This window comes from Lupinus angustifolius, chromosome LG12 (assembly GCF_001865875.1).
Source record: "Lupinus angustifolius cultivar Tanjil chromosome LG12, LupAngTanjil_v1.0, whole genome shotgun sequence".
Taxonomy (NCBI): Eukaryota; Viridiplantae; Streptophyta; class Magnoliopsida; order Fabales; family Fabaceae; genus Lupinus; species Lupinus angustifolius.
Window position 1 is genome coordinate 214,657 of NC_032020.1, and position 15,923 is coordinate 230,579.

A 15,923-nucleotide genomic window follows, 5' to 3' on the forward strand; every position below is an offset into this window, starting at 1 on the left:
ATATTGAACATCTTCATTTTCATAACATAGTTCTATAGATTCTTAGGAACCTATGATAAAGTTTCAGACCTTGGAGGTAAATATGTCTGCCAAGAACCAATTCCAATTATAGAGTGCCGAGAATGGAATTTGTAACAAACCTGCAACTGTGATAGGTTAGTTAGAATGAGAATGTAGGGAGAGAGATGGTAAAGGAAAGATTCATACAATTATTCAGAAGTACTGCAATTCTAGAGAGACGTGAGAACGAAAGCCTACGGGGTTGCTTCTTTAACCGGATAACCTGCACTGAAAACCGTTTTTACATCGGATGGTTTGGTGTTTTACGATTTGGTGCCACTTGATTAGGGAGGAGCAGACCCTCCAAGTTTGTATTTTATATCTATTCTTTTTAGTTATTTCAGTTAATCAACAGGGAATGTCCTCATTATATGTGAGGAGCTTAGCTCCAAATTCCCTGTTAAACACTATTCCGGGGTTTTCAGGCCCGATGAAATTGGTATCGGAGCTCCCGATCCGGAGCATGAACCTGCTCCCAGGATCAAATGAACTGAGGAAAGATTAGATGCTTGATATATAAGGGAAATAGAGTAATGTTGGAGGAGCTGGCTCATTAGCATGAGAATATAAGGAGATATGGTGTGGGGAAGAGGCAAGCAATTAATCCCCTACCCGATCCTCTTCAGTACCGGAGAGAGAAGTGCTATCAAATACAAAAGTGAAGATAATATATTATGACACACTTTTATCATTTGATTTATAATGAAATGACATTTTTACCCTTAAAAACAAAACAAAAACAAGAACTTTCCTCTTCAGGATTGAAGATGATCCTTATGAATAAAGGATTTTTTTTAAGGGAATTGAAAATTGGGAAAAAAAATCATCCATGTATCCTAATTCCTATACACAAATGTTTATGCACATATTTTATTCTAACTTGTCCTAACCTAATATCAGTTTCCTATATACATATCATTCTCAGATGTGAAGAGTTTCTAAAAAATGCTAGAACTTCACACTATCATATTTCCAACAACTCTATCATCATGTTTTTTTCATTCTAAAATATTATCCCTATATTAAAGCTTATATCATGCAAATAAAATAATATCATACACTCTTACAAACTTGAATCAAAGAAGCTCGAAAAAAACTATAAATTGGAGGCTACCAGCATATATATAATCACAATAGATTTATGTAAGATTATTAAGGAGAAATTTTATCAATGGGTTAGAATTGAAAGTCTTAAACACAGCCTACACTATAAGTTGGTTTTAATGAAGGATATAAATAATAATTAAACATAACAGAAGATATATCATAAATGAAAATAATCAGATGAAAGTTGGAGGCTTGGAGTAAAAAATTTAGGAGTGCAAATCTGCTGTCTCACACTTAGTGTCACTCTATGATCTTATAATTGATTAGAAAAATATATTTTAAATTAAAATATAATTTTTAAGTAATTTTCTGACCAATTATAAAGTCATGATACATGGAGTAACACTAAATGTAGAATAATAGATGTGCACCTAAAATTTAGTGGCTTCAAAGGGTATAACTTTTTTACTCTAACATCATTCATTCGTTATATAATACATGCACAATTGATCATACATAGTTAACTATTAATAGGCTTATTTCCTCCCTTACTTCCCTACAGACAAATTAGACTCTGTTTTTTTGCCACATATTTATATAATTCTTTAAAATTTGTCACATTTCAAACTCTATAATCATTAGAAACAATTTTTTGTGGTAGACATAGACTTGAAAATTTCTTTCTGAAAATTTCGACTTCAATTTCTTTGGATTAAATCATCTCACGAAATTTTTTTAGAGATTAAATTGTCTTGTCAATGATTTCTTTGAAGAACAATTTGATGATTTTTTTTCTGTCTCCTAATTGTCTCTAACAAAATTGCATTCCTTTTTGTGTGGGTATCTCCTCATCCTATAGATAAGAAATAAATCATTTTTTGGTAGAAGTGTAAAAGTTTGGTTCAGTTTTTTGTACAATTCAGTGACCGAACTGAACATAAAGACATGGATCGGTTCACCTCAATTAATCACAAATTTTATTGCAAGAATTGAGCCGAACCACTCATGAATAGTTTGATCTGGTTCAGTTACACGATTTTCATGGTCATTTTTTCGTAATTTTTTATCAATTGAAAGCTCGAAATTTATTACAATAGACATTTTTATCCATAACAAGGAAAGAGAAAAAGATGTATGCATTGACAGTGTACAAGATTTATACACTGTCATTGACTCATTCACCAATGATGTTTAATAATTGTTGACTTTTCAAAAAAAGTAATCCAAATGAAGGGTGAATGATTGTGTACATGTGTATAAATCTTTACACTGTTAGTGTGCAGATTTTATGCTCAAAAGGAAAACACTATTATTACTATCATTAAAAATTGAAACTTGCAATTGTTTGATAGTAACATATATGACAATTATGTAATTTAGGAAGAAAAAAAGAAATGACAATATATACAATAGTACTAAACATAACAATTTGGTAATCTATATATATCAATTAGTAAGATATATAACATTATAATTTACAATTAGTAAGATAAATAACAATTTATGGTATATGTTAATTTCAAATCCAATACCATGAAAGTCAGAAGATATGTTAAAAATCATCACGACAGTTAGAAACTATCGCATATATAACAATTTAGTAAGTAGTAACGTATATATAACACTAACATAATAACAATTTAGTAACACATATGACATTATAATTCATACAAAATTGTTAATTTAAACCACAAAATTGGTTTAAAGATTCAAACAACAATACAATATTATTCCCTAGTATTTATTTCATTAATATACAGTTCGGTTCCTACGGTTCCAAATTTTTAAAAAATAATCGAACCGAACTATCAGTTTGTGGTTTAAACCATAACCTGTTACATCTCTATTTCCTGAATAGGTGATGTTCCTCCTAACAAGTAGTACTAAAATGAATAAGTATTTGACCTTAAGTGAGAGTGAATTAGTGAAATGTTAGGTTGAAGTGAAATTTGAAATAGTATGGCTTCACAACAATGCCCTCTCCATCATCATATTAACACCTTACACTGCCCCCTCCACCCTCACCGTCACCACCACCACCAGCACCACCGTCACTGCCCCCACTGCCCACTCCACCACCGTCATCACTCTCATGGCAACTTCCAATCGCATCTTCTTCACAATCCCTTACCACTCCCAACTAATCCCATCTCCGGCGTTGTTCATCATCATCATCATCATCAACCTAATACTCAGTAAGATATATCTTTTCATTCTTCTCTTCCCCCTATTTTATTATTCATTTATATATTATTATTAATTATTGTTGTTATTGCAATTGTTATTGTGGGATAGGGATATGTCAATGATTCTCTCTTAGATATGTCAATCATTGAAATTTGGATGAATAATATATAGAATGTTGCGTTGGATGAGTTAATACACTAGACAAGATAGGATTAGGCATGCATGCATTAGAGAGAAATTTGGAGTAACTGCTATTGTAGAAAAGACGGTAAAATGCGTCTTAGTCGGTTTGGACGTGTGTGGAGAAGACTGGTAGAAGCCCCTGTAAGGAGAGTAGATCAAATGGAAGCTAGTCCAATTCCTAGAGAAAGAGAGAGACCAAGAAAAATCATAGGTAAATGATTAAGAAAGACTTAGAGATCAATGCTTTGTTAATGAACATGATTTATGATAGAGCATTATAACGTCATTCGATCCATGTAGCTGATCTCATCGAATCGGATAAAGACTTGTTGTTGTTATAATCTGAACAGGAACCTGAGATTATCCACTGCAGGCTAAGCGTACATCATTAAAAGATACTTCAGGTATCTATAAATTCAAAGATTGTGTCAGAGATTTAATGAATTTAAATTGAAGATCCCTTTATCATAAAAAAGTTGAAGTTTCCTTGAAGTTCAAGGAGATGCTATGAAGTGCTATACTTTTGGTTTAATCAACAAATATGTAAATTGTGTGGCAAAGCTGGATTTGAAAGCAGATAGTTTGAAACTTTAGGTATGGATTGTAGTTTATATCCTATGAAACAAATTAGAGATTCAAAGGGAGTTTGTTATCCAAAAAACAAGAGAACTAGAAGATGTTGCAAAGTGCAATGCTTGTAAGTTTTGAATAAAAACATTATATTTGGAATTCAACCATTGAAAAGTTATTGTGAATCCCACCATGCATTTAGGAACAAGTATGGAATGGAACACTGCAAAGGTTTGAAGGCAACCAATACTTACAACATTAATTTTTATGGAACAAAATAACCTCTGATCCCAAATTTTAGGGTTATATAAAATCAATAACTGCTGTAATTGAGTTATTGATTCTCCAACTAAGAGTTTCCCCTGAAATTTCAAACTGTCTACATATCACCATTTTCTTAAAATTTAGTGTTTTTTCCTTTCATAACAGGCTTGGTTATAGTATGGTTTTCCATTATTCTGTTCTCGAACGATGTGAAATTGTTTCCTAATTCCTGTTTCTTTAAATCAGATTCTGGATATTGTTCAGATTTTGGTTATGCATGGTTTGATTTTCCATTGTATCAATTTTCTGTTTGATTTTCCTTATCCTCCAGTATGGCTAGTTCATCTAGTACTTTGTTTATCCTTATCAAGGTAAATCAATCTACTGATGCTTTTAGTTGGTATCAGGATTTCAGAAGAGTTGGAGCATATAGAGCTAGATGATGAGGAACTTGATGATGAGCCAGTTTTTGTTCTAACTGATGAATGGAGGGAGTTCTTTGCAAAATCTGAAGCTAAGAGGAAACTAGGTAGCTAATCTATCCACATCTCTGTATTCTTTACATTCAGAAATAATATAAGGGAATTTTTTTGGGTATAACCAAGGGTATCCCCTCACCCTATGAGTAAAAAACTAATCCTTTTCTGGGTGCGTGTCTGTCATTCCTAACAAGTATCACTATCAGGAATCGAACCCTTGATCTTTTGGTCTATCTGGGGATTTAGTGGGACCTTACACCACTAGATCCATGCCTTGTTGGTAGACAGAAGGGTAATGTGTGCATGTATTAATCTATCTTTGAGTATTATACTTTATTCTCAATTCTCAATTCTCAATTGATTTTGCTGTTGAAAAGTTGAGCAACTCATTCAGGCCTACAATACCGTCTGGTTCTTTGGATTTCTCAAATCTGCTTTAAGTCAAAACACACTAAACACTGGTCTGCATAATGGATGTGATTTAATGGAGTTTGAATAGTCCAGATAAAAATATTTATGAATAATCTAACTCCTTTTTATACAAATCATGCAGAGAAGAAGCAAAACAAGAAGGGAAAGAAGTAAATTAGCAAGAAAAGATTTCTGTATGGATAATCAAAAGGTTTTCTAAGGTTGGTTGAAGAAGAATCCTGCTCTAGAGGATGTGATTTCTTCCAAACCAGATGAGGATTAATCTTCACTTTGCTTGTGTTGTATGACAGGAAGGTATATTGTCTGCATTTTTCAGATGAACAAATTACTTACTAATTGGAATTGAAGTTAAATGCATGAATTGTCCCTCATTGAGAAAAATAACTATCTATCAAAAACTTTAAAATTGTGGTTGTGAAATCCGTAGGTAGGGATGGCAAAAAAAAAATTCCTATGGATACCGGTAAAAGTAGCGGCAACTATATTTGCAATAGTAGCTTATAGGTGGGAAAATGTTTTATAATATTCCCTCCGTGGGTACCCGCCTATTTATAAATTTATTTTTTAATTAAATTTTATATACATTATACTTTTTATTATTTTAATATTATATATTATCTATTTTATTATTATAAATATACACTAAAAATAAAAAACTCGTTGAATCTGTGGATACCTACTACTCGCACTACGCGATCGGGAATGGAAAAACACTACCTCAACCGTCCGAGCTTGTTGCTATCCCTATAACCATAGGTAGTGAATGATGCCATATTGGGAATAAAGTGAAGCAAATGACATCCTGGAAGGTGTAGTGGTTCTGAATGATCTAAATTCCTCAAACTAATTAATACTATCGTTCTACATTACTTTCTTAATCCAATTCACAATAGGATATCTCTTTGTCTTGTGTATTTTAAATTAATTAAAAAAAGAGATTGCATTAATGTAATTTGATGAATAAACACATTCTCTCAAGATATACAATGAGGAAATAAAATAGAAGGAATGAAAAATTAGGAAATGAATTATTATTTCAAGTGATTATGAGACTTGTTTATTCTTGAGAAATCATATACGGCATTAGTAATTCTGTTTTTCCACACTAAGACTTAGTCATAATTAATTTTTGGATTGTTAAAACTTCTTAATTGACTATATTTAGTTTTTTAATAATAATGATTATTTTATTATTATTTTGAAAGAAAAGGACCTAATAGAAACACCAGAAAATATTAAATTATTCTTATTTTGAATATTAAACTAATATTAAAAAATATTTTATAATATTTTATTGTTTATATTTTAATAATAATATTATTAAACAAATGAAAATAAAATAAATATTAACGAATGAAATAAAGATTATTAAAAATTATGTAGAGTAATAAAAACTTTGCATGTGTAAATAAAACGTAATAATCTAATAAAATATAAAAAGGAGTAATATATGTAAGATAAATAAAATAGGAATGAAAGAAAATGACATCAGACACAATTAAGTATAAGATATAGACTACAATAATGCAATCAAAATAATGGGATTGACACTGACCCATAGACAAAAGCACTGATGGATCACATAATTGGTAGATTGGCTATAAATTTTGATATTTTTTGGTGTGTTTCTATTAGGGTTTTAAAATACTTTATATTTTCTATTTTGCACCTATTAAATATTGTGATCATCTCTATCTTGTTGTTATTGAAGCTATCAATTAATGTGGAATATTAAATCAGTATAAAATTATAATTTGATATAATTTTTTTTAAATCAAGAAAAATAACTACTTTTATTGACATCTACAATGTAGTTAAAAAAATTATAATAAATGTAATCACTTAATTTTGTTCGTCTAATTTATATACTAGAGCAAGAGAGAAAATAGAATATTCTACCAACATTTTAACATACATCAAATTCAACCACTATCTTTAAAATATACTAAATCCTAATTGAAGTTTTAAAATATACTAAATCATATCAATATTTTTAAAATATATCAAATCCTATCAGCATTGAAAAATATGGCATATCCATGAAATGTTTCTTATCCCATAGTCTATATTTTCAATCAATATTTTAAATTACGGTTATGGTTGTGACTGTTGTTATTTGTGGTCGTTGTGATGTATATAGCGGACGTTGCAATAGAGAAATCATTTTAAGATTTCACAAAAAAATTATTTTTAATTATAGTAATATCTTTAATCATTTTAGTATTTCTTTCCAAAACATTTTGCATGAAACTTCTCAAACTAGGATAGTTTTGAGATGATTCTTGTCTATGGCCTTTTAAATTAAGCCTACAAGAATAATTTGAAGAGAATAATGACTTCTAGTATCTTATACGAAGATACTTTTTTGAGTTGATCCAATTTTTCAGTGAAATATTCCAAGAAGCCCAAAATTGGGACAATAGTTGCTTATCACTTGTGCATAAGTCGTTTCAATCACAAGAAATCAAAAGCCTCTTAAAGTAAGTAGTGGTAAGATCTTTGATCATTACCTTCGAGAAGCCTTTCAAGTTTACAAACATAAAAAAGACAAAAAAAACTTGCTTGAATGCACAAGAAGTGCCCATCATTATTTGCATCCAATAGCAACTAAAGATGGGAACTTGTGAATAGTTAATTTTGTTTAACCTAATTACATACTAGAACAAGAGACAAAGGAGAATATTCAACGGACATTTTAAAATATAACAAATCTCATAAGCGTCCTTCAAATTTAATAACCATATTTGTGTTTTAAAATATACAAAATCCTATTAGCATATATAAAATATACCAAATACTATTGGCATTTTAAAATATATCATTATCTACTAAATATTCCTTATCCCAAAGCCAAAATTTTCAACTTTAAATAAAACCTAATCAAAACATTTTACAACGCCTCTTATGATAAGTACAAGATCAAGTGCTTATGAATTCTTTTCTAATATATATTTCCATAAATCATTAAATGTTTTATTGATTACTGATTTTCCCAAATAATATTTTCTATTTCTTTTATTAAATATAATAATAAATTATTAAACAAAATGATGTAATTCCATTCTTTGAAACGTTTTGGCAGTCCTTTCATTTGTTTTCCACTCTTTTATTCAAAGCAAAATATTATTTTAATTCCAAAACAACACCAATACCAAGATCTTCCTTGATTACCTTTAATTACATATTACCATATATATATAATAAGAGTCAAAGGACCAATGATTACATTCATAAGCATAGTAATAAGAAAAAATTGTTTCACATATAATATATCAAATCTTCCATTACATGTTCTCTAACACAAAGTGATTGTGATATTGAGAATGAGAACAAAGAAGGGTCTTTCACCAATGAATGTTTTGATTGGATGGTTGAGCAAAAACTCTAAGAAAGTGAACATATTATTACTCATTTTACTTGCACTTATTACTTTGGTGGCTCTAAAGTTTATTATCAAAGATACAGATTATTGCTACTATGCTTCTCAAGCAATCTATATTGTTGGGACTCTTATCCTCTTCTACAAGCTTTTCACTCACAAGAACTGTTCTGGTACATTTCTTTTTAACTCAATAATGGGTTTTGATGTTTTTGTTCGTGTTAGTATTCATGTCTCTAATTGTAATCGTGAGAAGATATCTTTGATAATATTAATTTTTTTTGACAATAATGTTGTAATTTTATGAGCCTATGCAATCGTAATTTTATCAATAGTGTTATAATTTTATGAGTCTCTACAACTAGATTCTATCTTATATTTTTCACAAATTTCTACAATTATGATAAACATAATGAAATTGCAATGGTGACCTTGATCACAAATTAAATGAATGTTACATATTCTTTATTTTGTAAAACAAAATTGTTTGAGGGAAGAATTTAAATAATTATAACTTGGTTGAGTCCTTGATATTTAGGTTAAAATAATTATTCTCTCTTTTCTCATTGTGTGCACCATAATGTCTAGGTAGAGGATAACGATCCAAATATCCTTTTAAGTATATCACAATGTGTTCATAATTCTAATTTATGAATAAAATAAATAATGAAAGATTATATTATTTTTCCGATACAAAAAGGTTTGAACTCGAATCCAATATTTTTATAGTTTTGGACTATTTTAGCTTCCATAATTATGACATAGGTGATAAAGAGATGTTATTATATTTATTTCCCCATGGAATCTTGCTCAATTTTATTGAGTGTTACAATAATAACATTTAAATACCTCAATTATCCATCAAATTTTCATAGTTTTATTAATACCTTTAGACATCAATTGACATCAATATGTTGTAAAATGTTTGAAATGAATGATATTATTAAACTATATAGACTAAAATCAACATTTGATTGTTGTTTTTAGGTGTATCACTAAAGACACAAGAGCTCATGGCTTTATTCCTAGTAGCAAGGTTATGTTGTAGTATGGTCCTCACCGAGGCTAATATCCACACTACAATAGATTTGACATCTCTATTGTCAGTATTATTAGTCATATGGATGATTAGATTCAAGTTAAAGTCATCTTATATAAAGGAATTGGACACAATTAAACTTCACTATGTGGTAAATAACTAAATATTATCATTTCTATACTTTTTGTTTTGTGATCTTAGAGCATAAAATTGATTCATTGCTTCTATGCATTGCATGAATAGAACAACATGGATCTTTTGTCCCAAATCATGTTTCATATAATGTCTCGTCCAATGATAATGAAAGTTTAAATCTTTTAATTGACATAACATGTTTTCATTAGCTCGGGATAGACAAGATTTGAGACAATAAATCTTTGTTTTGAATATAATGCACGAGTATCACACTTAGTGGAGTCTAGGCATGAGGTAGACCTATATAGCCTATATGCACAAGCGAAGAGACTGATTCCAGGATTTGAACTTATGACCTTCAAGTTGCTAGCGATTTGTTTATTTACTTACTTGGAGGAGTTCTAAAACCCTAGAGTTAATAGGAAACTAAAGTTGTTAATCTCTTAGGTTATGTTTGGGAGATACGAGGGAAATAGAAGGAGATGGATTAAATGGTCAGGAATGGAGAGAAATCAAAGAGGAAAGGAAGTTTCCCTTATTTAAAAGTATAAAATTTAGATCGAGATAGTAAACTAATAATAGTGTAAAAATATTTTTTATTTTTACTTTAAAATGTAATTTTTTTGAGTAAGTAATTAACAATGAAAAATAGACAACCATATATAATTATGTAATTTAACTAAAAATATTTGTCTAAAAAGCTCTAAATTAGTGGAACTATAAAGTAGACACATGCATAGCTTTAGAGATTTAAGAAATCATCCAAAAAAATTTCCTCTTTTTCGTCCAACTACCAAGCAAGTGGAAGCTTTCTAAAGTCATTTCTTCCATTCTCCTTCAAAACTATACTCCCGAACAAAGCATTAATTATGGAAATTTTCAAAAAAGAGAAAAGCACTTTCTTAAATTTAGTTTTTGAGCATGTTTTGTTGTTCACATTTTCTTGCATTCTAAAGAGATATACTAAAATGACATTGATTACTTATATAGCATTCTTGTTCCAGATTGTGGCTTGTGCAGTCCTTGCAATTGTAGTACACCCTCATACAGGACATTTTCGAATTTATGGAACTTTTTGGTCATTTTCTGTGTATTTGGAAGCAATATCTGTTCTCCCTCAACTTCGATATATGCAGAATGCAAAGGTATTGATCCTCATACTTTGTTCTAATATATATATATATTATTAAATTCTCTATAGAGAAAATTATAATTATTATAATTATTGCTTGTTTCTAGTTGATTGAACCAATGACAGGAAAATATGTATTTGCTCTTGGTCTTTCAAAATTCTTGGGATTGGCAAATTGGATTATTCAGGTGAGCTTAATTTTTTAAATTGTTTTATTTCTTAGAACTTCTTTTTTTTCATATATTAAATTTTAGGGAAACACATTGCTAAATGGAAATGGAGCTTAAATGTTTTTAAGAAAAAAGAATGCAGCATTTATATCAAGAATCAAAAGAATGGTTCCAATTTTTTACACTATTTTACTTAAGTAATGTATATGAGACTAGAGCTGTCAATGAATCGAACCAACTTGGTATTCGTTCGAAATTCGATTTGTTATTTAGCTCGAGAAACTTGGTTCATGAACCAAATGAGTCAAATTTTAGCTGGAAATTGAGTTCATTAAATAAACGAGCTGAACTTGATATATATAAACACTTATATATATATATATATATTTATATAAACTAATTTTTATATTTATTATTATTCATGCCTAATTTTTTATATTTATTATTATTATTATTATGTATATAAACAAGGTTATATTTATATATATAAACAATATTTCTTTAAAAATAATTAATTATTTGAGTTAATGAACAAAATTCGTACTAAGCCGAACAATTCACAAACTTTAACCGAGCCGAACTCGAGCTACAAAAATAACTCGTATCAAACTCGAGTCGAGTTTCGAGCTGAACCAATCCTTATGGAACTGAACCGAGCTGAACTCTGGTTCGACTTGGTTTGGCTCGTTTCCAGCCCTATATGAGACATAAAAAATTTATTTTTGTCTAAGATATTCCATCACTAATCATATGAAATAAGAAAATGTATAAAATTAAGTCATACACCCCATGGAATAATTCTCTTGAGGAAGGTTAAGGAATATTTTTTTCCCTTTTTCAGTGACCTTACTTTGAAAACTAAATTTGAGTGTTATAGAAAAAGAAAATAAAATAAAATGTGTATGTTAAAATGTTGTATGTAGGGTGGATGTTTTTAATTTGATACATTTTGTGGGTACTCCTTCAATTGCATTCTAAATGATAGAACTATAAGATAGGTCTAGGATATTATTGTTACATTTGAGTGTATATATATAACATTTTTTCTGTGTAAACTTTAGCTTAGCTATAACAAAAATAACTCAATTAACATGTAATTTGATTTCTAATAATTTGCAGATTTATGAGACTCGAGGGGAATACTTTTTCTTAGATGGGGGTGGCTATTTCTGGTACTTGATAGGTTTTATTGCAGAGATGGTTCAATCATTCATCTTAGCAGACTTTTGTTACTATTACATTAAGAGGTAGGCTCTCCCCTCTACCGATGTATTATCAATGTAAAGATTTATACATAATTAATATATCATTCATTATTTCATTTGTATTAGTTATATTTATGAGTTGATAACGATTAAATATAAATAGTAGATAATACATTAACGGTGTAAAAAATTCTTAGATTATCTTTATATACATTTTTTTTTCTCTTGTATATTTGAGTATAATATTTGTTATGCATTGTTCTCTTTTTCAGTTTCATGCAAGGACGGCTTTTGAAGAAGATGCCTGTTTAAGGATCTTGATTTTTTGACATGTAATATGTTGATTTAGAGTTAAGCACTTGAATTAATTTTGTTACATGCTTATTCTATGCATCACAAAGAATGAAGGATTTAAACATGTAATTTTATTATAAAACCATAAAGAGCACAAGTTAGTGTCAGAATTTGGGAATAAGAATAATAAAACCACAAAAAAAAACATAGGTTGAAGTACTATTGAAGCTTGGGAGCATGAATAAATACAAACCACCAAAAACTCAAGTTGATATACTATTGGAACTTGGAAATGAAAATAATCACTACGTTAGGGTTGTAGTTCAACAACGCATATTTTAGATATATAACAGTGTTTTCATGCATTTTCTGTTTGACCGTAGTAGTATATTATCATTATTAACAGTGCTTCTCAAACACTATTGTATTGAATATATACCACAACGCATCATACAAAAAACACTGTCATATAGTGCATAAATATAACACCACATCGAACACAAAGCGATGTCATATATGTCTTACATAAACATCGTATTTTATAGGTATTATTAACAACGCTTATTGTTGTGTTGTTGTATTGTATACATATAACAACACATTATCAGGAAAGTGATGTTGTATGATTCATAAATATTCTCAAACAACACCTTAATACAACAGTGCAGCACACACATAGCGTTGTTGTATTAAACATGTACAATAGTGTTGTCTATAAAAAACATTGTTGTATTAATCCTTTACAACAACACATGTCATGGCTTCCCCTAGAATTCGCTGCTGATTTATAGAAATTAATACTTACATATACATTTATTAGTAACACACAGACATTCTCAATAACACAAACATTTATACATTCTCAACAACACAGACACATTAATACAAATCAGAAGTTTGTTTTATTAACATTTATACAATAGAAACTACAAACAATGAATATCATATCAATTATGTTTTGACAGAGTACATAATTACAAATAAAAAAATTATGCAAATTACAAAGAAACAAAATTATACAATTACAAACAATCAAAATTAAGCTAAAATTATACAAAGACTACTTGCATATATTTTTTTCCTTTTATTTGATTGTTTTTGGCTTGTAAGATCATACTTGTTTGGAGGAACATATTGATTCACCCAAAGCTCTTCATCGTGATCATCTCTTGCATAAAAATCATCATATGTAGTTGGTCCACTCTCATGCGACTGATATGTCCCAAAAAAAGGATTATCTTCATCAATATCTTCATATTCTTGGTCATCAATATTATTGACGATTATTTTGTTAGTTAAAAGAACAATGAAACATTTCATATCAGTTGAGTCACTAACATAGAATACTTGTTGAGCTTATGATGCTAGAATAAATGGCTCATCTTTATATCATGTCCTATTAACTCCACCTGCATGAACGTTAACTCATCAACTCAGAAGCCATTGTTGTTATCAACCCACATACAATAAAAAATCGGCATCCGAAACATTGTGTAATCCAATTCCCATATTTGTTTAATCACCCCAAAGTATGACATGTTCGCATATATTGAGTTTTTATCTTTTGCACTTGACAGTGTAAAGTTCGAGCAAAATACATGAATACTTGGACCATTGGCAAACCATATCAATCTTTCAGAAACGGAATGTGCATTTATATTCAGTTGGTCATCAATGTGATTTTTTAGCCACTTTATGAAACATCGATTATGCTCTTTGGAAATCTAATTTTCATTCTTACTTAGGTAAGACTTCCTCAGCATCTCCTTGTGTATTTCAACATATGGCTCAACCTCGTCAGCATTATATATAACATATAAGTTCGCTTGCTCCAATTCGGTTCTTGTTATAGTCAATATTTCATTCCCAGTAATACTTTCACGAAATGTTTTTTTTTCATATCAAGGCTTTGGAATGCCCATGAAATCACCATCGGTAAGGTATCCAGTTGAAAAATCAAGAGCTTCTTCAACAATATATCGCTCGATAATACAACCCTCTAGTCTTGATCGTTTTTTCACATACCCTTTTAATGTCTTCATATATCGCTCAAAGGGGTACATCCATCTCATATAGGATGAGCCACATAGTTGTGTCTCTCAAATAAGATGAATGCTTAGATGAACCATTATGTCAAAAAAAGAAAGTGGGAAATACATTTCAAGCTCACACAAACTCAAAATAATTTGTCTGTGCAATGTAGATAATTTATCAGGGTCAATCACTTTGCTACAGATTGCCTTGAAGAAGAAGCATAACTTAGTTATGGTTCCTCGAACTTTTTTAGGTAGAATTGACTGTATTCAAATAGGCAAGAATTGCTCCATAAGTACATCACAATCATGAGACTTAAGACCTTGAGGTCTTTTATTGATATGAAGTTCTGAATGTTGGAAAATTACCCCTCTAGAACTTTAACACCATGAAAAAATTTACAAAATTTCATTTTCTCCTTCATCGACAAAGTATAAGTTGTTGGAGGTAGAAATATATGTTTTCCCTTCACTATTGGCCCCAATTCCTTTCTTATTCCTATACTAACCAAGTCCGACCTTGCATTCAAACCATATTTGGTCTTACTAGGGACATTGAGTAAGGTACCATGGAGACTTTCAAACATATTTTTTCAATATGCATAACATCGGGGAAATGTCTTATATATAATGAACTCCAATATGACAATTAAAGAAGATTGACATTTTCTTCCACCCATTTATGACAATTTCTTTTGCAAAAGGTTTACCAAAGTGAAAATGCAAAGTGTCAAGATAACACTATTAGCTTACCTATGTTTTGATGAAGACAAAGGATTTAGTGAAAGTTTAAAGATAACTCAACAAATCAACATGCCAATGACTCAAGAGCTTCATGTCTAAACTAGAGTCTTATATATGAGTCTTAGTTATTGAGTCTAGGTTAGGTAAACCTAGATGCAAATCTCACAAGTTCTAAAACACAATCATATCATCTACATGAGACATGCCATCTAGATTATTATATGTTCATGCATTAATCATACATTTTTGTGTGCATCTTAGGCATAACATAATGATAAAACATGTATAATTAATAAGGATAACATATAGGTAGTTTACCATTTAATCTCTTAGCTGAAAATATGTCAATTAATCGATTACAAAATTCAAAAATATCATAACTAACGAAAATCACAATCATGCAAAACTTTCAAACACTTGGTGAACAAAATTTTCTGCACATATTTCTTAAGCAACTTTGTTTCAAAACTTTCATATTTTCTGAAGTTGTTTGATAAAGTACAAAGTGTTCTAAACTTTCAAATGATTAAGAGCATTGTTTTACTAAGTATTTATATTGTGAGATCAAAT

General features: G+C 29.6%; 2 protein-coding genes and 1 long non-coding RNA gene across 3 annotated transcripts; 2 read left to right on the forward strand and 1 right to left on the reverse strand.

The window, feature by feature from the left end:
* LOC109362116 lies at positions 22 to 595 on the reverse strand. The gene is made up of 2 exons (XR_002109352.1): positions 328 to 595; positions 22 to 222 (listed from the first exon to the last, which is right to left on the reverse strand). It is a non-coding gene; the product is annotated as an uncharacterized LOC109362116 (long non-coding RNA).
* On the forward strand, positions 3,031 to 5,593 carry LOC109361727 (histidine-rich glycoprotein-like). Its single transcript, XM_019607267.1, has 4 exons — positions 3,031 to 3,302; positions 4,719 to 4,840; positions 5,344 to 5,415; positions 5,450 to 5,593. Exons 1-3 carry the CDS (start codon positions 3,067 to 3,069, stop codon positions 5,373 to 5,375), a joined length of 390 nt encoding a protein of 129 aa, XP_019462812.1. The 5' UTR covers positions 3,031 to 3,066; the 3' UTR covers positions 5,376 to 5,415; positions 5,450 to 5,593.
* On the forward strand, positions 8,500 to 12,730 carry LOC109361712 (ER lumen protein-retaining receptor A-like). The gene is made up of 6 exons (XM_019607242.1): positions 8,500 to 8,774; positions 9,589 to 9,791; positions 10,780 to 10,920; positions 11,015 to 11,095; positions 12,197 to 12,324; positions 12,555 to 12,730. The coding sequence occupies exons 1-6, from the start codon at positions 8,546 to 8,548 to the stop codon at positions 12,592 to 12,594; spliced, it is 822 nt and encodes a 273-aa protein (XP_019462787.1). The 5' UTR covers positions 8,500 to 8,545; the 3' UTR covers positions 12,595 to 12,730.

Coding starts and splice junctions, on each gene's coding strand:
- LOC109361727 (XM_019607267.1), top strand. CDS start 3,067: ATGGCTTCACAACAATGCCCTCTCCATCATCATATTAACACCTTACAC. Junction 3,303..4,718: donor CATCATCAACCTAATACTCA/GTAAGATATATC, acceptor AGTTGGTATCAG/GATTTCAGAAGAGTTGGAGC. Junction 4,841..5,343: donor TGAAGCTAAGAGGAAACTAG/GTAGCTAATCTA, acceptor CAAATCATGCAG/AGAAGAAGCAAAACAAGAAG.
- LOC109361712 (XM_019607242.1), top strand. CDS start 8,546: ATGAGAACAAAGAAGGGTCTTTCACCAATGAATGTTTTGATTGGATGG. Junction 10,921..11,014: donor GATATATGCAGAATGCAAAG/GTATTGATCCTC, acceptor GCTTGTTTCTAG/TTGATTGAACCAATGACAGG. Junction 12,325..12,554: donor TGTTACTATTACATTAAGAG/GTAGGCTCTCCC, acceptor TCTCTTTTTCAG/TTTCATGCAAGGACGGCTTT.